Source organism: Mobula birostris, chromosome 4 (genome assembly GCF_030028105.1).
Source record: "Mobula birostris isolate sMobBir1 chromosome 4, sMobBir1.hap1, whole genome shotgun sequence".
Lineage (NCBI taxonomy): Eukaryota > Metazoa > Chordata > Chondrichthyes > Myliobatiformes > Myliobatidae > Mobula > Mobula birostris.
The window spans coordinates 143284802-143311212 of NC_092373.1; the positions used below are offsets into that span (position 1 = coordinate 143284802).

Below are 26411 nucleotides of genomic sequence, written 5' to 3' on the forward strand. Positions count from 1 at the left end.
ATCTACAGCTTTAAATAAATTCTACTGTATCTCTTTATTTTTCCTGTAAATGCCTGCTAGAAAATGAATCTCAAGGTAGCATATGGTAACATACTGTATGTGTACTTTGATAATAAATTTTACTTTAACTTTACTTTGACATAGCTCTGTAAAGTAGTATCCTCTCAATGGGCTGAAATGGGCATCTGTGCTATAAGGAAATATGGGAAAGTGATGAACAGCTGAGCGTTAAAGATATATCCTTGTAGGACCCAGTAGCACAATGGCAACAACCAGAGAGGTAAAATATGAAAATAAATCTTCTGCGTTATCAACAGCAAATCCCCGCCACATGGTTCAGTGAGGTCGTCTTCTTGTTTGCATCACAGAGCAATTTTGTAGCTATTTACAGGGATTGTTAAATGTAGATTTTACTTACTCAAGGAGCAATGGGATGCTTGGAGCTGTTTTTGCAAAGTTTTGAAGTGCTTCATTTTTCAAACATACAGTTGTGTTAATGGTATCAAAACTTTGCAATCAGCCAACAATAGAGCAAATATAGATGCCCTTTTGTCACTGTACTAGTGATATGGGCATTGCCAATATATTCAGTCTATATTCCTGTCCCAGTGGTGTTTCTGAAGGTGTACAATGTACCATCCATATAATGAATATACTGTTACAGAACTATTATGTCAACCGCTTGAAAATTTTGACTATAATGAAGAAGAAAGTAATGGCACCTATCTAAATTTGGTGGTTGTGTGTCTTTTACGATGTGGGAGAGGTGATATCATTTTCACATGGTTTCTGCTCGTATATTAAAGAGTGAAGGCGATGGATTTGGGAGATGCTGGCAAAGAATCCTTAGTAAGTAGATGCAATGTACATTGCAGTCACGGTGAAGAAATGCGATATTTGAGTTGGTGAATGTGGTCCTGATAAAATGACTACTTTGTCTCTTGGTGTGTTACACTTGTTGAGCTGACTCCAACTGGACAAGTGAAGGCACTTCACTTGCATTGGAAATGTTGTTGAAGTTTGAGAGGGTAGATGGACTATTATGAGATTGGCCACTTGCCTGAGGCCTTAACTTGATTTTCTGTCCATGGTAATTTTGGGGTTTGTCTTCTGGTCAATGGACTCCAAGCCTGTGTGGATGAGTGTGTGCTTACGAGAAATTACTGTACATACACAAATCAAAAGCTATGGATGAACCAGGAGGTTCGCTGAGGGCTGAGATCTGTGGCCTTCAGATCTGGCGACCCAGGTCGGTACAAGAAAACCAGGGATGACTTGTAGAAGGCTATTTCAAGAGCTAATAGACAATTCCAAGCAAGGTTGGAGCTGGCATCAGATGCACATCTACTCTGGCAGGGTTGCAGCACATTACTTCCAACAAAGCGAAACCCAATGTCGTGAATGGCAGTGATGCTTCACTACCAGATGAGCTCAACACTTTTTATGCTCACTTTGAAAGGGAGAATAAAATTACAGCTAAGAGGATTCTTGCAGGACGCGGTGACCCTGTGATCTCTGTCTCGGAGGCCGACATCAGGCTGTCTTTCAGAAAGTGTGAACCCTCGCAAGGTGATAGGCCCTGATGGAGTACCTGGTAAGGCTCTGAAAACCTCTGCCAACCAGCTGGCAGGAGTATTCAAGGACATTTTCAACCTCTCACTGTTACAATGGAAGTTCCCACCTGCTTCAAAAGAGCAACAATCATACCAGTGCCCAAGAAGAGCAGTGTGAGCTGCCTTAATGACTATCATCCAGTAGCACTCACATCTACAGTGATAAAGTGCTTTGAGAGGTTGGTCATGGCTGGAGTCAACTCCTGACTCAGCAAGGACCTGGACCCACTGCAATTTGCCTGTTTGCCGGAATAGGTCTACAGCAGACGCAATCTCAATGGCTCTCCACCCAAGCTTTGGATCACCTGGACAATGCAAATACCTATGTCAGGATGCTGTTTATTGACTACACCATCATTCTTACAGTCCTGATCGAAAGCTACAGAATCTTGGCCTCTGTACCTCCCTTTGCAACCGAATCCTCAGCTTCCTAAGCAGAAGACCACAATCTGTGCGGATTGGAAATAACATTTTCACCTCGCTGACAGTCAACACTGGTGCACCACAGGGGTGTGGCTTAGCCCACTGCTCCACTCTCTCCACATCCATGATTGTATGACTAGGCACAACTCAAATACTAGCTATAAATTTGCTGATGATACAACTATTGTTGGTAGAATCTCAGGTGGTGACGAGAGGGCATACAGGAGTGAGATATGCCAAATAATGGAGTGGTGCCACAGCAACAACCTGGCACTCAACGTCAATAAGACAAAAGAGCTGATTGTGGACTTCAGGAAGGGTAAGATTAAGGAACACATACCAATCCTCATAGAGGGGTCAGAAGTGGAGAGAGTGAGCAGATTCAAGTTCCTGGATGTCAATATCTCTGGGGATATAACCTCTCCCAACATATTGACATAGTTATAAATAAGACAAGGCAGCAGCTATATTTTATTAGGTGTTTGAGGAAATTTGGTTTGCCACCTTAAACACTCACAATTTTCTACAGATGTACCATGGAGAACATTCTAACTGGCTGCATCACCATCTAGTACAGGTGGGGTTGCTACTGCACAGAATTGAAGTAAGCAGCAAAGGGTTGTAAGATTATTCAGCTCCATCATGGGCACTGGCCTCCATAGTATCCAGGATATCTTCAAGGAGCAGTGCCTCAAAAAGGGACCCCACCATCCAGGACATGCCCTCTTCTCACTGTTACCATCAGGAGGGAGGTACAGAACCTGAAGGCACATACTCAGTGATTCAGGAACAGCTTCTTCCCCTCTGCCATCTGATTTCTGAATGGACATTGAACCCATGAACACTACCTCACTACTTTTTATTTCTTTTTTTTTGCACTGGCACTACTTACTTAATTTCATATATATCAATAAATCCATAATTAGTATAATTCACAGTTTTAAAAATTGTTATTGCACTGCTACTGCAAAGTTAATAAATTTCATGACATATTTCAGTGATATTAAAGCTGATTCCGATTGTATGATCAGTGCTTATAAAAAGTATTCACCCCACTCCACCCCCACCCCGGGAAGTTTTCATGTTTTATTGTTTTAAGCATCTTTTTTACACTGATCAACATTTTCTAGAGTAGTTGGCACAACATTGTGGGCTGAAGGGCCTGTAGATTTCTATGTTTCTAAGTGGAAAGATTATGCACAGATGTAATTCTGCCCAGAGCAGGTTGTTCTCAAAAGCTGAGTGACCGTGCAAGAAGGGGACTAGTGAGGGAGGCCACCAAGAGACCTATGACAACTCTGGAGGAGTTTCAAGCTTCAGTAGCTGAAATGGGAAGGACTCTTGGTGGCAATAACTGTTGCCCAGGTGCTTCACCAGTCACAGTTTTATGGGAGATGGGCAAAGAGAAAGCCACTGTTGAAAAAAACTTGCATGAAATATCAGCTAGAGTTTGCCAGAAGGCATTTGAGAGACTCTGAAGTCAGCTGGAAGAGGGTTCTATGCTCTGATGAAACCAAAAATGAGTTTTTCAACTACGAGACTAAATGCTATGTTTGGTGTAAGCCAAACACCACACATCATCAAAAGCACACCGTTCCTACATTGAAGCATGGTGGTGGCTGTATCATGCTATGGGGATGCTTCACTGCAGTAGACTCTGAAGGGCTTGTGAAGGTAGAGGGTAAAATGAATACACCAAAATACCGGGAAATCCTGGTGGAAAACCTAATGCAGTCTGCAAGAGACTTGTGATTTAGGAGAAGATTTGTTTTCCAGCAAGACAATGACCCCAAGCATAAAGCCAAATCTACACAGGAATGGCTTAAAAATAATACAGTTAATGTCCTGCAGTGACCAAGTCAGTGTCCAGACCTCAATCAAATTAAAATTTTGTGGCTGGACTTGAAAAGAACTGTTCATTCATGTTCACAATGCAATCTGACAGAGTTTGAGCAGTTTTGTAAAGAAGAATGGGGAAAAATTACAGCGTCCAAATGTGCAAAGCTGATGGAGACTTATCCACACAGACTCAAGTCTGTAATTGCTGCCAAAGGTGCATCTATTAAATACTAACTTGAAGGGGGTGAATAATTATGCAATCAATTATTTTGTTTAATAATTGTATAAATCTAGACCAATTTGTAGAAATTTGTTTTTACTTTGACATGAAAGAGTCTTTTCCGTTGATCAGTGTCAAAAAAGCCAAATTAAATCCACTGTGATTCAATGTTTTAAAAAAATAAAACTTGAAAACTTCCAGAGGGGGGCATGAATACTTTTTATAGGCTCTGTCAATAAGTGACTGTACATAGGTGTCTCTGATTAGGAAATAAATTAGTTGTGGTCGGAGGGTCTGGTGGGGTGGATTAGTGAGTGGATGTGTTCCCTCGTTTTTTAAAATCACTCCTTACTCCCACTTGCTCATGTTCTGATGTTGCTCACTGTCTAGATGTTGATAAATGTTGGCCTCTCAGGCTGGCAAGTTTATGCCGCATATAGAACTGCATGACAAATCCTACTTGGGCCCTCCAGCGTGCTCCTGCCGGCAGATTGTTGTGGTTTCCTTTGTCACGTTTCACTTAGCATTGTGTGCATGATGACATTGTGTGTGGGTTGTGCACAACAGCCAAAAACCATCCCATCAGCAGATAGTCATTATTTAGCAGTCAAGGTTTAATTTGATCTGCTGTGTACTTTCATCCATATCATGGACAATTGGGTAAGGAAACCCTTCAGTTTTGCATCATTGACCATGGCAGACTCTTGCAGTGCTCCAAGTTTAAAACATACAAACGTGAATCATGAGTAGTAGTCTATTTGGCCTGTTGAGCCTGCTTGGCTATTTAATAAGAGCATGGATGATCTGTCAGCCAGCTTCCTGCCTACCCCTGCCAACAACTGCTTATCCATCCACCTCTGTCTTACAAGCATTCAAAGGCTTTGCTTCCACCTCCCTTTGAAAGAGTTCCAAAAATGTGTTTTTTTGTTTTTTCCCTTCAGTTACATTCAAGTTTTCTGACATAGGCCAAATCAAAGGTGGTGACAAATCAGTATATTGAAGGGAGATTGAACATCTGGCTGAGTGGTGCCGTAACAACAACCTCTTACTCAACATCAGCAAGACCAAGGAGCTGGTTATTGACTTCAGGAGGAAGAAACCAAAGGTCCATCAGCCACTCCTTATTGGAAGATCAAAGGTGGAGAGGGTCAGCAACTTTAAATTCCTTGGTGTTATTATTTCAGAGGACCTGTCTTAGGCCCAGCAAGTAAGTACAATTATTAAAAAAAGCTCAGCTGTGCCTCTACTTCCTTAGGAGTTTATGCAGATTTGGCATGACATCTAAAACTTTGACAAACTTCCATGGACGTGTAATGGAGAGTATGTTAACTGGCTGCATCACAACCTGGTATGGAAACACCAATGTCCTTGAACAGAAAATCCTACAAAAAGTAGTGGATATGACCCCGTCCATCACAGGTAAAGCCCTCCCCACCATTGAGCACATCTGCAAGAAACATCGTTGCAGGAAAGCAGCATCCATCATCAGGGTCCCACCACCCAGGACATGCTCTGTCCTCACTGATGCCATCAGGAAGGAGGTACAGCAGCCTCAGGACTCACACCACTAGGTTCAGGTATCATTATTACCCCTCTGCCATCAGACTCTTGAACCAAAAAGGATAACTTTACTTCATCCTTGAAATGTTCCCACAACCTATGACTTACTTTCAAGGACTCTTCATCCCATGTTCTTGATATTTATTGCTTTTTGTATTCATTATTATCTTTTTCTTTTTATATTTGTACAGTTTGTTGTCTTTTGCACGCTGGTTGAATGGCCAAGTTGGTGCAGTCTTTCATTGATTCCATTGTGGTTATTATTCTGTTATGGGTTTATTGAGTATGCCTGCAAGAAAATGAATCTCAGGATTCTATATGGTGACATATATGGACTTATTTAATAAATTTACTTTGAACTTTGAAGCCTTCTTGTGTCCTCTTCAGAATTTAATTTTCTACCTACCGTTGTATCGCCTACAAATTAAGTAACTATACCTCAGTGTTTTCATCCAAGTCACTTATATAAGTTGTTGAAGTTGCAGCTTCAATCCTTATGACACACCATTTATTACAATTTGTCAACTAGGCGAAAAAATCCATTTATGTCAACAATATAGTTTCTGTTAGCCAGTAAATAATCTATGCATGGCAATAAGTTACTTTCTGCACCATTAACTTGTATTTCCCACGATAATTTTTGAAGTAGCATTTTATCAAAATCCTTCTAGAAACCTTTCTCTCCAGTGTACATTACCTCAGCGAAGAATTCCAGTAAATTGGACAAACATGATGGTTTTTCACAAAATTGCATTGTTTATTTTCCTGATTAATAGCTCCCTATGGCTCATGTTAGGGTAACTGGTCCTCAGTTTCCTAGTATTTCCATAGCTTCCCTGGTGCTCATTGTGGGAGCAGCATGTTCTCTGCAAACTTTTACACCTGGATTTGTACTTTTGACAAGGATCAGTGAGAGAGAATGAGCAATTCGGAAGAAGAAACTCCATGGAGAGATTTCAGGAGAGTATAGGCTGCCTCAGGCACTTAGTTTGTTTCATGATGATTTCAATGTGTTTTGCATTTTATGATGTATTTGTCTGCCTTCTTTCCCTGTGCTTTTACATACAAATTGTCCTGTTAAAGATACAGTAGGTAGCAAAAGCAGCAGTCAGGATATTTGACTTAGATTTAATAAGAAGAAAATGCTGGAAAACTACAGCTGATCAGACAGCATCCATGAAAAGAAAAGCAATTAATGTTTCCGAAGGGTCCGAGACCCTTCATCAGAATCAAGGAGAAACAAATTAGACTAGCGTGAGCTTCACTAGCTTTGAATGAACTTGTCACATGTAAGCAAATCATACTCATAGGAAGCGAATGAATCTGCTGAAGTGGCTTTGATCAAACACGGTGCAATGCAGTGAACTTCGGATTGTAAGATTCCTTCAAGTTACAAGGATTTCATGGCCTTCCTTCTGTTGCTAGCAATTATATGGACAGTCAATTCTCACATTATTGTTGGTTTTAAGGGGAATCTGCAAATCATCAGTATCACTTCACCAACTTGTTAGTTACTGCTGTAATCAAAATTCCTCCCGCCTCTGTATTTCACTTCTGCAAATTGCTTCCCTATCTACAGATTACTTTCGCTGCCCTATTGTAAGTGATCTGCTGGTTCACAATAGCTGCTTACACAGTATATCACAAGTGCAAGTATTCAGAAATCAGATCTAGTCATTATGGAGGAGAATAGTCACTTGTGCAAAAATAATGTGATTCAGCATCTCGTGGGGGAAAAATTAGGAATGCCTCCAACTGGTTCCCAAAGCTAATTGGCAATGGAGGTTAGTTTATATGCACCTTGCACTTATAGCAGGCATCAATTGCTGTAGTCTGAGTGTTAGGTAGCTGTAAAATCATTGTTCATAAAATCTCACTTGCAAAATGCTCAACTTGGTGTGATCTGTCAATAAAGCATTATTGGATGCTAAATTGTTAAATTTTGATAATGTCCAGTTGATAAAATTTCTTTTATTATATGGTTGCCCCAAGTCCCTGCTGCTTGTGAGTTGAAACCTTGTTTTGGAAAAGTATTTCTATTTTCTTGTTGTGTTTGGAAATTATTTGCATATGGGAGGGTGGCTCCCTCTGCTGTTTTTGAAACAGGTATACGTACACAGATAAATGAGGGCAATTCTTATCCCACAACAACACTTCTTGTCCATTTATTGCATTGTCCTTCGACGTGAATACTTGTTGAACATGCTCCAAACCTGATTTTAGATTTGATTATTTTAACAGACCCATGTTGGATCACAATTATTTTATTCTTGGGTTTAATTTCCATATTCTAAGACCACAGTCAATGCGGTTAGGTAACATCTCAGAGGATCTATCCCGGGCCCAACATATCGATTCAATCATGAAGGAGGCACGCCAGCAGTACTATTTCACTGGGTGTGTGAGGGGATCTTGTACATCACCAAATACTCTTGCACATTTCTCCAGATGTACAATGGAGGGCATTCTGACTAACTGCATCAGAGCCTGGTATGGAGTCACCAATGGATCGGATTGCAAAAGACTGCAGTGTTGTAGACTTAGCCAGCTCCATTAAAGTCATAACCCTCCCACCATCGACAACCTTCAAAACGGGTGCCTCAAGGACACAGCATCCACCATTAAAGACTTTCCCTGTCTGGAACGTGTTCCTACTTGTTACTACCATCAGGGAGGAGGCACAGGAGCCTGAAGACCTTTTCTCTGATTTAAAAACAGCTTCTTCCCCTCCACAAGCAGATTTCTGAATGGTCCATGAACTCATGAGCACTATCTCAGTATTCATTTTTTGGTGCTATTTATTTTGTAATTTGTTGTCATTTTTGTCTTTGTACCCCTGCCACAACATATTTCATGTCACATGTCAGTGATAATAAAGTGATAATAATAAAGTGATAATAAACCGAAGCTGATTCTGATTCATTGGCGCAATTCAGATCAGTGATCTCAAACTGTTTTGTGGTTATGTCATAGAAAATGGATAAAATTCATACAAAAAGCCTGAGTGATAGGTAGCTGTAAAATTATTGTTCATAAAATCTCAGTGATTGCAAAATTCTCAAATTGGTGTGACCTGTCAATGAAGAATTATTGGATGGAAAGTTCTTAAATTTTAAACATATCTAATGCAGATCTTTCTTTTTGTAATCTCAAGAGCTGGAAAGTAATGTTACCTAAGCACCTACATTAACTTTACCTTTCTTGATTAAAGGAGTTTGGAGCTATAGTCCAATCTTAGCCTGAGTGACAGTGAAAGATTTGGACCATTAATGGTGCAGGAATTAGATGCAAAAGTGAGTCATAAGGGTCAGAAAACCTGCACTGCCTTTCAATAAGCTTGCAGTTGATCTGATCTTAGCCTCACCTCTACTTTCCCCTTTTATGTAAAAACAACTGTCTGCCTCAATCTTGAATAAATCTAATGACTTATTCTTTACAGGTTCACAATCTGCTGAGAGAATAAATTCTTTCTCACTTTCAGCTCTAGTCAACTCAATAAATGATTTAAGAGCTCAGGAACTTACATCCCAAAAATTATTGAAGCTATCACAGATTGTGAACGATTAAAATGTGAGGGAGTTTGGAGTCACCAAAAATATTAAGGGGGAGGGAAAAAAAAGAAAAAGGGCTTAAGATGGATTGTTGTCATTTACTAAAGGAGTCTTAAATTCTAGGTTTAAAGAGGTTTTGTAGGACCCCTTTCTGGAAAGAGATATTGGCTTTGCGATACATTACAGAATCACTAGAGCCTAGTTACTTGCACTGCACCGCCTCTGTAGCTGTTACATTTTATTCTGCATTGTTATTGTTTTACCTTGTCCCACCTCAGTGCACTGTTTAATAATTTGATCTGTATGAACAGTATGCAAGACAAGCTTTTCACTGTATCTCAGTACACGACAATAAACCAATTCCAATTTCAATATAAACTTGAGATGTTTAGTCTTGCAGTTAAATCAAGGCATGATTTAATCAAACTGTTTAAACAAACAAAATAACTCGATAGGGTGGATTGATCTTATTACTGGCTCAATTTTGACTGATCCAATTGTGGAGGGCTTACTGGTGCAGAGCATCTTGCATCCCATGAGATGAAATGAGTAGCAGCAGGGCTTCTAATAATGCAACAAGGAAGCTTTGCACCTGAAAACACCATGGCCAGCTTTTCTGGAATTGTTGATTACAAGAAATACGCTGAAACAAATTAACCACTAAAGACATTAAATCAGTGAAATAATTAAGTAAGTAACTAACCTCCTTTCCTTAATAGTCATAGCTCTACAATACCCATTGAAATCAATGGACATTGTAGTCTCGGAGATTGTGCAACAATCGCCTCAGCAAGATACAACTTCACTAACTCTCTCAACTTGGAAAGAGTGAACTGCTAGAACTCATATTTTTAATGTGTAAGTTTAGGACTTCTGAATTCCGCTATGCATGCACAGGAGCCCCAGATTTCTTCAAAGAAGTAAATGCCACTAGTTCTAGCCCTAGCCCAATATTCAAGAACAAAAAGGGCACACTGTTAAAATTATGATAGTTATTTTGGAGTGACAATTGTAGTCAAATGTTCCTGCAACAAATGCAGTGAAAGTTCAGAACTCTCCCAAAAAGTGAAACAACCATAAGGCGGAAAGTAACAGATTTTTATTGGGTGCAATTTGTTTTGGATCAAAAGTAGATATGAAGATAGTGTTTAAGGGTCTTACCATTGACATTTACCCCCATATACAGTATACCATGTCACCATGGATCAGAAATTCAACTTAACCAAGCACAGGAGTACAAAGCTATATGAACAAATTAGAACCTTCTATGTGTGATTCACCTGCTGACACATTAAAGTCTCTCCACCAATTGTAAGGCACATATCAAAAGCATGGTGGAATATTTTCCACTTGCCTGGATATGTAGTTCCAACAATTCTCAAGAAGCTGAATGCCATCCTGAACAAAACCGGTCACTTCATTGGCTCCCCAAGAACTGCCCTGAACATTCACTCTACTATCACTGGACATTGACGGGAGTGTGAACCAACTGCAAAAAGCACTGCAATTACCCAGGGTACTCCAACAGCAACCCGCCCCCCCCCCCCCCAATTTCAATGTTTACCGCCAAGGTGGACAAGTACAACACTCCTGCCTATCCTACTGGCGAATGTACAGGCTTTGGAAAATAAAACTGAAAACCTCAAAGCAAGATTGCTGTACCAGAGGGACAACAAGGACTGCTGTGTACTTTGCTTCATGGAAACGTGGCTAACCCCCGCCATTTTGGATGAAGTGCAGCAACCCAAGGGCTTCACCATTCACTACAAAGACAGGAAAGCTCAGTCTTTTAAAGACAGAAGTGGAGTATGCTTCATGATTAACATCATGGTGCACAGATGTGGCAATCCTGCTCGCCCAACCTATAACATCTAGCAGTTAAGTGTCACCTATTTTATCTGCAAAGGGAGTTTTCCCCCAGCATCCTTGTGGTGGTGTACATTCCTCCTCAGGTCAAGGTCAGGCAGGCACTGTGATCCGCAGTCACAGAACAGTGCACCCCAATGCTTTCCCTATTATTGTGGAGGATTTCAAGCAGGCCTCTGAACAACTGTGTGTCTTCAAGAAAGCAGAGTTGGTCTACAGACCTATTGTGACCCAACAATACATAAAAGGCTCCACCCATGTTCCTGTATTTCAAAACTTTAAAATGAATCACTAATTACAACTTGTGGAACAGGGATTATATTCTAGCTCAACAAGTATTGAGCTTCAGGTTGATTTCCTTAAATGGTTCTCAAACCATATTGAAGAGTCAAAATTCATTAGTGCTGATTTAACCAGCACAAATAAAAGTCCCTAATTAAAACCATACTTCCCCCCCAAAATTGCATGAATTGTCATGGCTGAAAGATTACCTGGACTAAATTGAAAAGACAGAATGAAATCACTGCTTTGTATGTCTGTAGTAAAGCAAATAAAACAGGATCTTGGGCCATAAGGCTAGAGAAATGAAACAAACATGAATTTCATGAAATAATTTCTGTTTATCCAGTGTATGTGACAGATTCTATATGAAGCTTCAAATTCACGAGTGACAAGACATTGGTTTTAAAAAAATTGGTAGGGTTTCCACCATCCTTCTTACTAATGCCTTAAGGAAGGTAGAAAGTCAGCTGTCTGGAGGAGCTTTACGGTCATTGCAAGGTTGATTGGTGCCTACGAGGTGTTGAAATTGGGAGGATTAGGGCTGTGAGAAATGAGAAAATTGTAGAGTCAGGCCCACTGGTAGTTGAATACACTGAGTTCAGTAGGGGATTACTATATATTGTGCCATGTGTGTTAAATGGATCACTGCTGAGAGATGGAAGATGAGTACTGGAACTTGCCTTCGTATGGTCACAGTATGATAAGGTTAGAGTGATTAAAATGATCACTATTTTGACAATGTGGCTCAATTCTTCCTGTAGGTCTTCAAAAGGAGCATTACACAGGGATATAACATCAATTGGGTAGACATCAGATGTGCAAGTCTGATTGCTCTGCAAAATTGCCTGGTAAAATTTCCAGCAACCACCTGAAAATGGTCACAATTATGTGCTGATTCATCCAGAGTATTTTCAATTGCACACCACTAAAGGATTGAATTCGCATGCCAATAAACCTCAAGGATGATGAATGTATCCAATCAATATCTAGGAGAGACAGCAAATACAAAAGAATTGTCAGGATCATAACTCTTACCTGAGGATACTGTGTCAGAAAGATTAGATGTGTGAGATGTGGAATGCAATTTCCTGTTTAGGGCAATTGTTCGTCTTTGGGTTCTTCTGTAAACACTATTAAATTTATACCAAGCTTGGATATTAATAGTTTACAGTTGGCGGAAAGAATGGAGTTCTACCTTTTGAGGTTCTGGGAACTAAATTTATTGGTAAAGTTAATTAACTACAAACAAAACATACCTTCAATGTTGTACAACATTTATTAACAGGCAAGTGACTGGCTTGTTCCATTCTCTCCCACCTCTAACACTCCAGGCTTAGCTACAGCAGCCAGACACTTCAGTCAGCATCGCTGGCTGCTAATGAGTACTTCTACCCACTGCAATACTCAAGAAAGCCTCATCAAATTCACACCGCTTCTAAATAAGCTGTGGGAGAAATATCAAACATTTTTGCCCAACATAAAAAAATTGACATCTGTAAATTGTGCCAAATACTAGGCTCACTCACAGAACACATATCCAGATTTGCATTTTTATTTTAATCTTTCAACAATTAGCTCTTTTTTCCCTTCTTCATCTCCCGAGAGAAAAGGAAATGCCTCGCACATATGTAGCACCTTTTATAACTACAAAACACCTGCATGCACTTTGAAGTCAGTAAAATTCGAAATGAAGTGCTGCCAATGTTTTAATAACAGCAGTCAAAAATGTAACAAGAAGTTATGCTTTATCGTCCAATTTCTGGGGTATAAAAAGGGAACAAAAAAAACACTGCATGTTTGTGAAACAAATATTTCACAGATGTGTTGGAAAAGGGCCAACATCATCATGATGGATCCCACCCACCCTGCTCAGGGATTGTTTATTCCATTCCCACCAGGTAGGAGGCTGCACAGCATCCACACCAGGATCACCAGACTCTAAAGCAGTTACTTTCCCCAGACAGTAAGGCTGATTAATACCTCCGCCCACTAACCCATCCCTCCATAACCTCTAAACATTACTACTTAATTCCTGGCAGAGTAACCTTATGTACAGACACTCCTGTGCCTAGCATCACTTTATGGACATACAATCAATCTGTATAAGCTACCATATGTACAGCGGATTCCGGTTAATTAGACCATGAGCTAATCAGGGCAGCTGTATTTAGGACAACTTCTAAAGAACAAAAACTAATAAAAAAAATAGCCAGGGTTCCCTTCATTTATTTGGGATACTATCCCACTTAATTGGGAAAGGAGACTGTTACTGAACAGCTTCTAACTAGTGTCAGTCATGTGCACATCAGTCAGTGTGGCTGTTAAACACCATATTGTACCTATAGAGTGAACAGTTTTTAAATAGTATCAGTTGTGTGAGCTTGTGTTCAAAAAGCAGTGATTTGTCACTGATAGTTGGCAAGAAATAAGCAGTAAGACAATTCAGAACTGTTTTGTTCACTGTGGCTTCAAGCATTCAGGTTTGGAAATGCCAGAAACAGCCAGGAGTAAAAATGAAACTATTTCACTACTTCAAAGAGTTAGGAACTACAAAGAATTTGGAGGTAACAAGAATCAGCTTGATTGTTACCTATTGTCCCACCAGATTCTGGGCTCTCACTGTGACTCCACGTAGCTGTTTGCAAATGACAGCGACCACACCCTATACACCACTTCGACAGGTAGGTTAAATCAGTTGAGGTTAGGTGGTGGGTTTCATATCCCAGTAAAATAAGGACATGCCTGTCCTACCACACTGTCAGCTCCGGTGGACTGGGTGGATGAGATTTACAGTGAGATCCAATGGGTGAGGAAGGCAGTTCAGTGATGCTGCGTGGAGAGCATAGGGGATGACGAGGCACTGAGGTAGTCATGGTATTCCAGTGCAACTAAGGAAGACCCCAGTGTGACGACTACTCAAGCCACTGGAGCCGGACTTCTGAGGTTGAGAGAGTGGAATTGTCCCAGTGCAACAGCTTTTCCACTTGCACAGGTTTTCCGTCATCGTTGGATACAATGGATAACCACGTGTGGTATTGGTAGCATTCTAATTTGTTCCGTGTTTCATTTGAATACTTAATTTGTTACTCAGTTAAATGGTAGTTTGTCTTTTTTAAATACCTTTTTAAATATTTTCATGAAACTTTGGCTAATTGGGGCAGCTACTTAATTGGGTCAAAGTGCAGTGGTCCTGATGTTTCCCAATAAACTGGAATCTACTGTGTTTATATTTATTGTGTGTTTTTTTATTATTGTGTTCTTTACCTTTTTTTTGTGCTGCATTGTATCCAAACTAAAAATTATTTCATTCTCCTCTACAATCTTGAATCTTTGAAAACAATCCATTAGTTATTTTAAAAGCAAGTTCCAAAGTAAAACTCCATTGATAATATGATGAATAGTTTCATTGTATCTGTATTTGATAAGAGGTGTCTAATGAAGACAAACAATTGTTGAAAAAATCATTCCGCAGAAACTGATTATTGCTAGGTGCGAATATATTTAGGGAAAAATCATATCCAAAATGGAATTCAATTTTTTTAAAATTTCATATCCTAAAGCATAGCAAAGCATTTCTAAAATAAAAATAATCAATAATTTAGTGAAAACTTATTACTGAATAAAAGCTGACATTTTTCCAGTATGTTGTTTTGCTAATCACATATCCTATATATTTAAATATTTATAAATATTGTTTTTCAAAACTTTTTAGCACAATGGTAGAACAATTCCCAACATAAATTTGTCAATGTATTGAATTATTCAGTAGTTAAATCACTGCATTACCCATGAACAAACACAGAGGAAAAATTTTTTTATTACTCTCCTGGATTTAGTGTGGATATGCAAGATCTTTTCAAGTGATGTCAGGGTTTCTTAGAAACTTCAAAACGTAAACAAGATTTAAGATGTTAAGATACATCAGTGATAAATATACAAGTGATTCTGCCTCTGCCAAGGATGTTGTTTTTAAAAAATATAACCTTCAGATTCTGGATTTTGAAATGTACCTGGTCTGTACAGATCTCAAGGCACAGATAAACAAACACAAGGAGGAGTCTGTGTTGTGTGGGTGGTGGTGGAGATGGGGTGTTGAGGTGGATCAAATTTATGACAAGTAATGCTCCCTGAAGTTACAAGATGCTGTATACACTTTCAAAAGTATCGAAGAAATCCAATGCCAGAAATGTGGCAATTCATAAATTACTATTTCTATACTTTCAATACATGGATTGAAAAGTTCACTTGAAATGTATTTACAGCCATTATACAAATACACATTAAAATGCTGAATGCTTATTTACAAAAATTAATCTAAACATGCAAATATAGGTATGGCCAAATTTAGGAACAAAGTTAAGAAATCTATAAACTTTACAAATTATTGCAATCGTGTATGTTTTAGCTGACTTCCCTGCCCCTCCCCCCGACCTAACAGAGCTAGTACACATCAATCTGTTTCTCACAATGCCAAAAAGGCTGAGATAAACAAGTGGAACAGTTGGAAATATCTTGAGAGTAATATATTCTGACCCTTAACAGTGACTTGATTCATACTTCCCCACTTATCAGTAAGAGGGAAGGGTAGGGGAAGAAAGTTGGCCTTGTTGAATGATTCTCAGAAGACAAGACGGCTAATAGTATTAAACCCACCACTTCCTCCGCCACCACCACTTGGGCCACAGCTCCCTGGTGGGTCACTGTCATCAAAGCTATGTGGACGAAATGAACACGTTGTAGAAGATGCTTGCAATGCTCTGGTACGAGCACTTAGCTCTTGTTCCTATGTGAAGAAAAATAAAAATCAGTTTTTATTCCAACTGTATTGCTTGTCAGAAGTGCTTAAATCCTTAAACACAAAGTGTCACATCATAATGATCCAACCCAAAGGGGGTACAGTCACACCTTTGATACTCCACAAGGCAAAATTACACAGCATCTAGTAAGTCCTTAGATTTGGAATAGGGAAAATATTTCTGAGTATTCACAACACATGGTCACCACTTACACTCATAGAGGTGTGAATAAAATCTTTGTGGTGCACAACTGATTAATAATTCATTGAAAAAAAAGTCATTGCTGAATGCATAAGATTTAACCGGTAGATGAAGTGGCTATAAACTCACTGTCAAAAGTAGCTTGCAATTGCCTACAACACCAAATTGCCCACAGTTTAAAAGAAAGATTGCTTTTGTCATTTAAAAATAAGAGCACATCAAAGGGGTCAAGGAAATATAAAGGTATAGAGAGAATGTCACATTAAGAGTAACAGTAATAGAGGAGCCGTTGGAGAATACAGTTACTCTGTTCTTCCACAGAATGCATAACTGCAGTCCTGTCTGATAAGCCTCGCCACTGAAATCAGTATAATTGTGAGAAGGTCCGCTAATTATTCACCAGTTCTTCACTAGAATTGACAGAAGTTAGGGCCAATTAATTTATGAGTGAGTTGTTGCTGTTGCAGATTTAACAAGAATTAAAAGAATGCCCTTTCATTCACCCTTTGTCTTTTACCTCAATCTCAGCTGCATTTAATTTTATTTCTTCCTTCTACCAGCTAAATGCAATTGACAGCTCCTGTCTTTTAGCTCCTTCCTTACATTTATACTGTCTCAGTGAGGTTACTTCTGTTTGATTTGTCGAAGATCCTCATTGTTGTTTCATCCATTCAGAAAAGGTAATTCTCTTGTGAAGAGCATTACACTGGAACAGATATATTAGTAGAAAGTTCTGCTAATATACCCCCAAAAAGTCTGTGGTTAGTTATTGGTGAGTTTAACTGCATTCCTTCAATGCCAAGGGCAAACTTTGAACCAATGCTGATAATTTCTAAGGGTATTAAGAAAGTGAAAATGAAAAGAAACCCACCAAATTTGCAGATTTCTAGCATCAAAGTGGAAAAACGATGAAAACATATGGTCAGGCAACAATTATGGAAAGAAAACAGTACTAGTGTTTCAGATCAGAGACCCTTTGTTAGAATTAGCATAAAAAACAAACTACTTTTCACTTCCACAGAAAGGTTAAACAAAATAACTCTCTCTGATGGGATGAAACCAAATGGGTCAATGTGATAGTTAGTGCAGATTATGCTTATTTGTTTATGTTATGCGTCACTGATTGCAGAGCTGTGGGATATTCCCAGTGATGCCAATGGGGAGAAAAATATTTGGTCAAAATCACAGGTGGATGATAGGTAGAACTGCCAGAAATGGCTGGTGACTGCTAAATCCTTTTATTGTTCCTCACATATGAATCTCTCACCAGTAAGAAAATATTTTGATTTGCCCATTTTAGGCCCATAGTCACACTCTACAGTTGCTTCAATAATTGTTGGGCTGTAAACTCTTCGGTTGAGCTCTTAAATCATTTATTGATGTTATATCAACAATTTCCATCATCTTGCCAGTGGGAGTTGGAAGTGAGAATGAGTCATTAGATATATCCAAGGTTGATAAGTTTTTGATGATAAGAGAAATTTTAAGAACTGACAGGAAAGTAGGGATGAGGCTAAGATCAGATCAACTATAAGCTTATTGAAAGGCAGTGCAGATTCTCTGACCCATATGATCCACTTTTGCATCTAATTCCTTAATTTGCAGCCCAAGTAGCCCATTTCCAAATCTTCCACTGTCACTCCAGCTAAGATTTTTAAAGGTCCAAAGGAGGTGCAAGCTTAATTTATTAACCCACTTTGTGATAAGTTACCTCGTCTCCAGTTACTGTATTCCTACATCAGCAAGCTTCAAATTAAAAAATTCAATCAATGAAAGAAGTAAAAATAACATTTCACTGTCATTCCACGGTATTGTACATTAACAATGCAACATGATATATTGCATTGACTGGAGTTAATATTTAAGCAAGATTCCAATTTTACCCATTTATTATGATCACACTGGCTTGGTGTTAGGTATTAATCTGTTGATATAGTACATCCTTCAGTACTTTGTCCAAGTTGTTCTTATTTATATGTTAAGCCTTGGCAGAGAGATTCAGCTGAATGTCACTGTGCAGGATTTTAGAATTTTGTTTACATATCATGTTCACATCAACAGTGATTGCTGGGTTGGAGCCAGGAACGTGACAAATTTTCCTCTCTCAGCCCCAGCAGAGGCTGCAGATGCAAAAAACATATTGCTGTTGAAATTCTGCGGGTCAGGGAGCACCAGTGGAGGGAAATGGATTGAACGTTCAAGACCAGAAATATCGACAGTCCATTTCTTTCCACTGATGCTGCCTGAAATGTTGTGCTCAATCAATTTATTTTTTAGTATCTTTAGCTTTTTTTCCCTCTGTTAGCAAGCACAATACCGACTGACAATCAGGCTTGGTGATTTCTTCATCATTATGTTTCAAGCACAGAATGGACAAACTTACTGAGGTACTGATCAAAAGGGGAGAGAAGCTGGCAGAATTGTGATTTACCCCATGGGTCAGATTAGAGTTTAGAAACATAAAAATACAGTACATTTCTGTGCTATGTACATTTAAAAAAATGAAATCTAACATTTTTGTACCATGGTCTAATTCATCTTGACATGTGGTAAAGGACGCTGACTGAGCAGTTGTAAGGGTCTTAATGTAAAATGAAATTTGGCCATTAAAGCCCATCTTTCCTTGGCAGCTGGATAATGACATTAACATTCTTTCAATTTGGTTGTTGTTCACTCAGGTAGCTGGTGCATTTCTCTGCTGGAGATGGGGTTGGTTAAGGTTAAAAAGAAAGGTGCTGCTTTGATGATTTTTACCAGTATAAAGGAGGTTTTATGCTGCATCTAATTTGTCCTACATAGCCAGGAGTGCCTGTCTCTAACAATAACTGCAAATAATGTTTCTCCTTGTGGAACTCCTTCACCTGGGACATAACATTCGCCAAATACAGTACCTGCAGATAAAGCTTGTTGTCTTTAGTAATTGCATCCATGAGTTCTTTTTGCAGCGGTGGCTCTCCATTCACCCACAGTCCATTTACTGTACTTGGGTATATACCACCATTAGCATCTTGTTTCCTATAAAACAAGACATATGCCGTGTCCTTAGGAAACCTATTAGTAATGTTCTGAACAGATTGAAAGGACGTGAAGGTCACTCTGCTGTCATTGAATAGAAACCATTCCTTTGATGTTTCTTTGCAGTTTGGTTCGTGCCAAATAACTGACGTACTGGAATTGTCATTATCTGTCATGTAACTTGGAGGAGAGGACAAATCAGCAAGGCCATTCTTGTAACACAACTGACCTACAGATCCTGAATTGGTGTTTCTGGCATAGCAGTAATAATGGCCACTCTCAGATGACATCCCAGAATGCACGACGATAGAACAGAGGTGGTAAGACACTGATTGGGAATCGCTTGAATCTACTGAACCAGAAGGTTTCAATTTTTTAGGCAGGTTTTCAGGCGAGTCAGATAGCAATGACTGAGTGTTTGCTAGTGATTTTGGAGTTTTCTTTTCAACTGGCAACTGTAAAGTAAGTGGAAGTGCCACATCATCTAGGATCTTTCGCCTTACGTGACTTTTTGAGTCATATGAAAATCTTAGGAGAGTGAGAATGAGGTACTCAGGTTCATCTACTACCTGCATCAGCTTCTGTGCATTCTGTAGTGAGGCACAGTTTTCACAGTAATATTTGTTCTCTCCATTGAGAATCTCTGGGGCCAGAAAGTAGTTTATTAGACTAGGGACAGACCTGGTTTTGTCATTCTGCTCAATAGATTTATTGCTGTGAACTGTGACCAGTTTATCAGATTGCATTGGCACCCTGGAAGAATCCGCAGAATTAACGGATTGTAATGGAAATGTTTTAAGCATTTCGTCTTCCATTTCTGACCTATGTCCAATTTCTTCCACCTGAAGGTCATGAACTATAGAAGGTTCAGTTTGAAGAGAGTCAGAGACTACTGCAGTACAACATGTAGGCATTGTGCTTTCATATTCCGCTGGGACAAGCATTTGCGTTGATCCAGCTTCTACAATGTCTTCAAGGCATGGAGGAAAGGCCAATGAAAGGTCAGTGAATGCCTCTTGTTTCTGAGAGGTGCTTTTACAGTTTAGACAGTGTATTGTGGTTTGCAGTTTGCCTCCAAACATTTTCTCGATAAGTGTCTTTCCATCAGCTCTTGTTAGATCTGGTTCAGTGAGAGATGTTGCTTCCTGGGGATGCCTTTGAGAGTTGCAGTCACATACAGAACTTTCACGGGTTGGTGAGGAATTCTCATTGAGCATTCTCCATGTTTTTTCTTCTTCATGTAACCTAGGGAGAAAAGAATAAGCAGTAAACAATTTTGTACAAATCATGTTAAATATAAATGAAATTTAGGGAAAACACATCTAAGATGCAATGGAATTATTTACAAGTCTATATAAATTTAACATGCTGAAAATGGTTCACTCTGCATGAAGTAGTCCCCACTTTCCCCACAGTTAAATACTTCCAATCTATTCCTGACCACATTTTAAATTAACTTGCATATAAAAGGAGGACAACAGTAAATCCTGAGGATTAGATATTTTAAATTGAAAGATGGGTCAGAGTGTCTGTTATTTTGACCTTCTATTCCCTATGAAAGGATTAACTGGAATATTTTGTTATGTCTGTAGATGTAGTAAAAATGTTACTTTTTTTCTTGAAATAACACTTTTAAAATGAATTGTTTAAATTAAAATAAAATCTAAAAGCACTTAACATTTTTTTCAGACCCATCTCCCACAGACCCAGATTGTGCATATTATTAAGTCTATTTAATGGTCATCTGCTACTCAATGTGAAAACTAAAATCTGTTGTTCAGCAGTTCTTTAAGAATTCAGAGCTACATGTAACTTTGACAGATTTTGAGTCATACTGTCCTCTAGTAATAAATCAATCTCTTCAGTTATTTTATTAAGTCTGGGACAGTAACCTATTAGAAAACTCAAGAGTATCAAGATATTCACTTAGGTGGATATTGTTACTAAGCAAAGAAACCAATTTCTGTTCACATAGGGAAAATGGTGCTCTCACTTTCAAACAAAATTTCAGTTTCTCAGCAGATCTTCTGATACTCTTAAAAATAGAAACACAAATCACAATAACTTGCTCCTGCGGTGCAGGAAAATGTCCCAAGCACTTAACCATGAGAACCCTGGGTTTGGAGCACAGAGTAAAGGGAAATCATAGACCTATAGATTCACCAAGTTGCAATTTAGATCGTGTGGGTTGCTTTAAGTAATAGGTTTAAAATTATTTAAGGCAACCCATTAGATCCTGGAATATCGAGAACAAATAAAATCCAGTGTAAAAACATTGTGCTGGAAGCAGGCTGCAGTCATAAAACTGACTGCTCCCAAGGTCAAAGACTGCAATTCAACTGTTGCTTTTTCAATAAACATCTTTGAAAAGCTCACTGTACTACTAAATGGCTGAGTAGCTTTTAACTAAAATCATTTTCCATGTTTTAAATTGTTACAGCTGTAGGGGTGAGTCACAAATAAGCATTTTAATGAACATGAAAAATATTCTGAAAATAATGCCCTACTCTGCTGGTTCGTGAGCTGTTTGGCAATATCCAAATGGACTTGAGCAAAAATTTGAGCAACTAATCCACTTTGCAAAGCTTGTAAAATTTTGAGCACAATTTCTGATACAAGAACTGGGCCAAGATTTTTGAATTTGGAGAGGAGCACGTCAAGGCAGAGAAATGCAAGATAGAGATGTCAACATGAGATGGTTGACCAAGGCAATCGAAACAAGGGAGCAACATTCTTTTGGTAAGGATCGGTTTTGACTGTATTGTTGTTGAAAAAATGGTCCAATCTCTAATGGTCAATTAAAGAAATATAATGAAAGCCACACATTTATAGCCTCCATCTAATTTAGGGTACTGTAGACTCAGTGGACTAATTTCAAACCACGAGCAAGAGGACCAATTTCTAAATATTTTTCTTCAATATTTTATTAGTCTCTATTTGTCAAAATTTACAAAGGACTCAATCATGAATAATCTGCGCATATTTCAACTTCAAGTGGGCACATTGGGATGACCAATTATTTGATCTTCAATTATTAGGTCAAAAACTCAAGTACAGTGGAGATCTAGATGACCTGTTACGTGAAGTATAGGTAAAAGGCCAAAATAGTAAAAAGAACACAGGCCTAACTACATCAACTGTTTTTAAGAAAATAGAAAATGGATCAAGCTTGAGTACGAACGGTGTACTCCAGCGGTCCCCAACCACCGGGCCGCAGAGCATGCGCTACTGGGCCGTGAGGAAACGATATGATTTGGCGATATGAGTCAGCTGCACCTTTCCTCATTCCCTCTCACGGGCGGCACCTTTCCTTGTCAGCTGCACCTTTCCCCATTCCCTGTCACGCCCACTGTTGAGCCATTACGCGCGCGTCATCCATGTCAGTGCGGGAAGGAGATCAACTCCTCGAGCTTGAAAATGATGGCGGGCTGAAAAGTCTGTTTGACATAACATCTCTGCCGGCATTCTGGATCAAAGTCAAGGCTCAATATCCTGAGATAGCTACGGAAGCACCGAAAACGTTGCTTCCATTTCCAACATACCTCTGCGATGAATGTAACAAAAACTAAATTGCGGATTAGACTGGACATAGGGAACCCCATTCGAGTATCGCTGTCCCCCATCACCCCTCGATAGGACCGTCTTGTTGCAGGAAATCAAGCCCAGGGCTCCCACTGATTCAGCGATATTGGTGCGTTGCAATGATTTTATAAGTTCATACGGGGAAAATATGCGCTGTGTTTAATATCCAAACGTTACTTAAAATGTTATGATGCTATTGACTTATATAACCATATAACAATTACAGCACGGAAACAGGCCATCTCTGCCCTCCTAGTCCATGCCGAACGCTACTCTCACCTCCTCCCACCGACCTGCACTCAGCCCATAACCCTCCATTACTTTCCTGTCCATATACCTATTCAATTTTTCTTTAAATGATAATATCGAACCTGCTTCTGACAATTATACTGGACGTTCGTTACTTACTCTTACTTCAAGCTCCCCTGTCCTCCCCTGATAATTGACTTATCGCTATATTTATAATATTAAATTCGTTAGGTAAAGCCTTTTAGAAACGAAATTGAGTGTATTAGCCACGTATCACCGATATTCCGGTCGTGATTAACACCCCCCTCCGAACAGAATTGCCAAAAACGATTTGTGGAAAAATAATAGGCAGGTGCACGCATGCGCACTGGTGCCCGCGCAAGGCTTCATGGTCATTTTAGTCTTTCTCGGGGTAAACGCAACGTATTTGACTGCTACTCTCGCCCAATGGCAACCATCCTGCCCCCCCCCCCCCCCCCCCCCGGTCGGCCGGTCCGCAAGAATATTGTCAACATGAAACCCGCCACACTGCAAATAAGGTTGGGGACCCCTGGTGCACTCCATACCTTATGAAAAAAAGCCAAAATCAGTGACAATATCTTCCACCCATCTCTAATTATATCTTACAGAGTCTTCTCCTATTGTATGGGAAGACTGATTACCCACAATCTGGGAGATGCTGGGGGATTCTCAGTAAATTACATCATGAAAGAATGTAGCAAGGAGCAGATTTTTTTATGGCAATATGAAACAAAGTATTAGTGAAGGCAGTGGTCATCTTGATCAGTATGCCTACATCTGTTGTTTAAAAGTAATTATCTAATTAACTAAAAGTGAAGTGGTTAACAATAGACTAACATCCAGAGACCTCAACAATTGATCTGGTGACACGGGTTCAAATGCCAAAACTTACATTCAACTAATTAAGTTTGGACTTAAGAGCTTGTATCAATAATGGTAGGCACAAAATTATCTGATTCACTAATAGAAACAGACAAAATGTTGTAGAAACTTAGCAGGTCAGGCAGCATGTATGGAGGGAAATAAACAGTCATCGTTTCAGGCTGAAACCTTCCATCAGGACTGGAAAGGAAGGGGGCAGAAGCAGAAGGAGTCCGGGGGGGTGGGGGGAGTACAAGCTGGCAGGTGATAGATGAACCCAGGTGAGGAGGAAGGTGGGTGGGTGAGATGTTGGGAGAAGCTGTGAGGTGATGGGGGGTGGGGGGGGGGAGAGATGATAAAGGGCTGTAGAAAAACCCTGATTAGTGAGGACAATGGAATAAAGGGAGACGATGGCATGTCATGAGGGCAGGGGAGAACAAAAGGGATGTCACCAAAATGGGGGGTAAACAAGAAGGGAGGGGAGAAACTAGGGGTGGTTACCTGGTTAGAGAAATCGATGTTCATGCCGTCAGATTGAAGACTACCCAGAGAGAAATTTTATCCCTTACAGTGATGATTGCATTGGAACTGCTTCCTACACCCCTGCTGTACTCATCAATTCTGCCTCCAACTTCCACCCTCCCCTTAAAATTACATGGTCCATCTGACACCCCTCTCCCTTTTCTTGATCTATTGCTGGAGACAGATCATCTATGGACAACTTTACAAGCCCCTACCCTTAACCTCTTCTGCCAATCAGCTGCCAGCTCCTCACATTGTTCCCCCTGCTCCGTCCACACATCTACCATCCCCCTCAGCTAATCTCACCCACTGCCTGCCAGTTTATATTCCCCCCCCCCCCCCCATCTTCTTATTCTGGCTTTGGTCCCTTTCCTTTCTAGTCCTGATGAAGAGCTTCAGTCCGGAGTGTCAGCTGTTTATTCCCCTCCAGAGATGTTGCCTGACTGCCGAGTTCCGTCATCATTTTGTGTGTATTGCTCAAGATTTCCAGAATCTGCAGACCTCGTGTATCTGATTTACCAGTATCCTGTTTCACTAGTATACAAATCCAGACCTACCATTGTAGTTGATTCTGAATTGCCCTCTGAAATGGCCCAGCAAGCCAATGTTCAGTGATTAATTAGAAATGGGCAGAAAAATTGCTAGCCTTGTCAATATCTGAATGCACAATAAAAATTCCAATCCTTTTCTTCTATTCTGAAATTTTCTTTCATGTATAAATACAATTCAGCTTTGAAATTACCAATGGTCTGTTCATATATGACCAGATAACTTACTGAACAAATTTTCTTCGTTTTGAAACTAATCCTCTTGTCAATTGTCCTTTGGTTATCAAGCAGATTTATCAAAACATTTTCTCAGCAGTTAACAAAGTCCAATCTTTCAACACTAATTAAATTTACCTTTTTCCTTCTCAGCTCTAAGAATAAAGCAGGGTTTCAAGTCCTAAACAACCATAATCCCTTGTCCCTTGAACTGTTCTAATACAGCTTCTCACTCTTAATAAGGGTTATTAATCATGTTTGAAATATAGTGCTCAGGATTGGTCACAAAAATCCAGAATAGACCTAATTAGCAAAGAAAAGATTCATTAGAGCACCCTTGCTTTTGTGCCCAGCTCCAGACCGTACAACAGTAGATTCAAATTTGATTATTTGAATTCCCTGCTCTCTCCCGTGCTGCTTGAAGATTGTGCCATTAGTTTAAATTGTTTCTTTCATTTTCCCTTTCAAAATACAATTTTGTGATTCTACTTCAAAAGTAATTCATGGGGTAAGAAACGTTTCAGGATGCTTTCATGTTGTGGAATGCACTCTGTAAATGGAAGCCACTTTTTCCCACTAATCTGCTAATACATTAAAATACTTAATAAAAATTTAATATAATATTTATTCTAATGTCACCAAAGTTACTTGAGGAAGCCTTCTGTGGGTCGGGGTTGACCATGGATATTGTGTCCTAGCTGTCTACGTGATACGCAAGCCAGGGCAGTATGATATGGAGAGAAGCTGTTGCCCATGTAGCAGGCTCCCCCTTGCAATTTCCCTCGGGATCAATAAAGTATGTCTATCTATCTATCTATGCAGTTCATGAATCCAAAGGAATGACAGAGACAGATACAGTTTGGCACCAGTGGTGTCGTAGGTTTGCCAGTCGGTGCTGAACTCAACGTAGAACTGCCTTAGGGACTCCAGCTGTGGATTTATCCTCAGGGTTTACTCCCAAAGCCATCCCCATGAGTGGGTACAGATGCAAAGCAGTGAAGATTTAAGACTTAGAGCTTTCTTTCTGTTGGATAAGCTGCCGACCA

General features: G+C 39.6%; 1 protein-coding gene across 2 annotated transcripts in view; it reads right to left on the reverse strand.

Annotated features, from left to right (window-relative positions):
- Positions 1–12575: 12575 nt before the first annotated feature.
- The window catches only part of usp38 (ubiquitin specific peptidase 38), a 39737-nt gene continuing 25901 nt past the window's right edge, over positions 12576–26411 (reverse strand). For both annotated transcript variants that reach the window (XM_072256171.1, XM_072256170.1), the window contains exons 11-12: positions 19243–20611; positions 12576–16137 (exon numbers count right to left, since the gene is read on the reverse strand). In XM_072256171.1, the coding sequence (XP_072112272.1) occupies positions 15973–16137; positions 19243–20611 (1534 nt within the window). In that variant the 3' untranslated portion in view covers positions 12576–15972. The remainder of the gene's footprint in view (positions 16138–19242; positions 20612–26411) is intronic.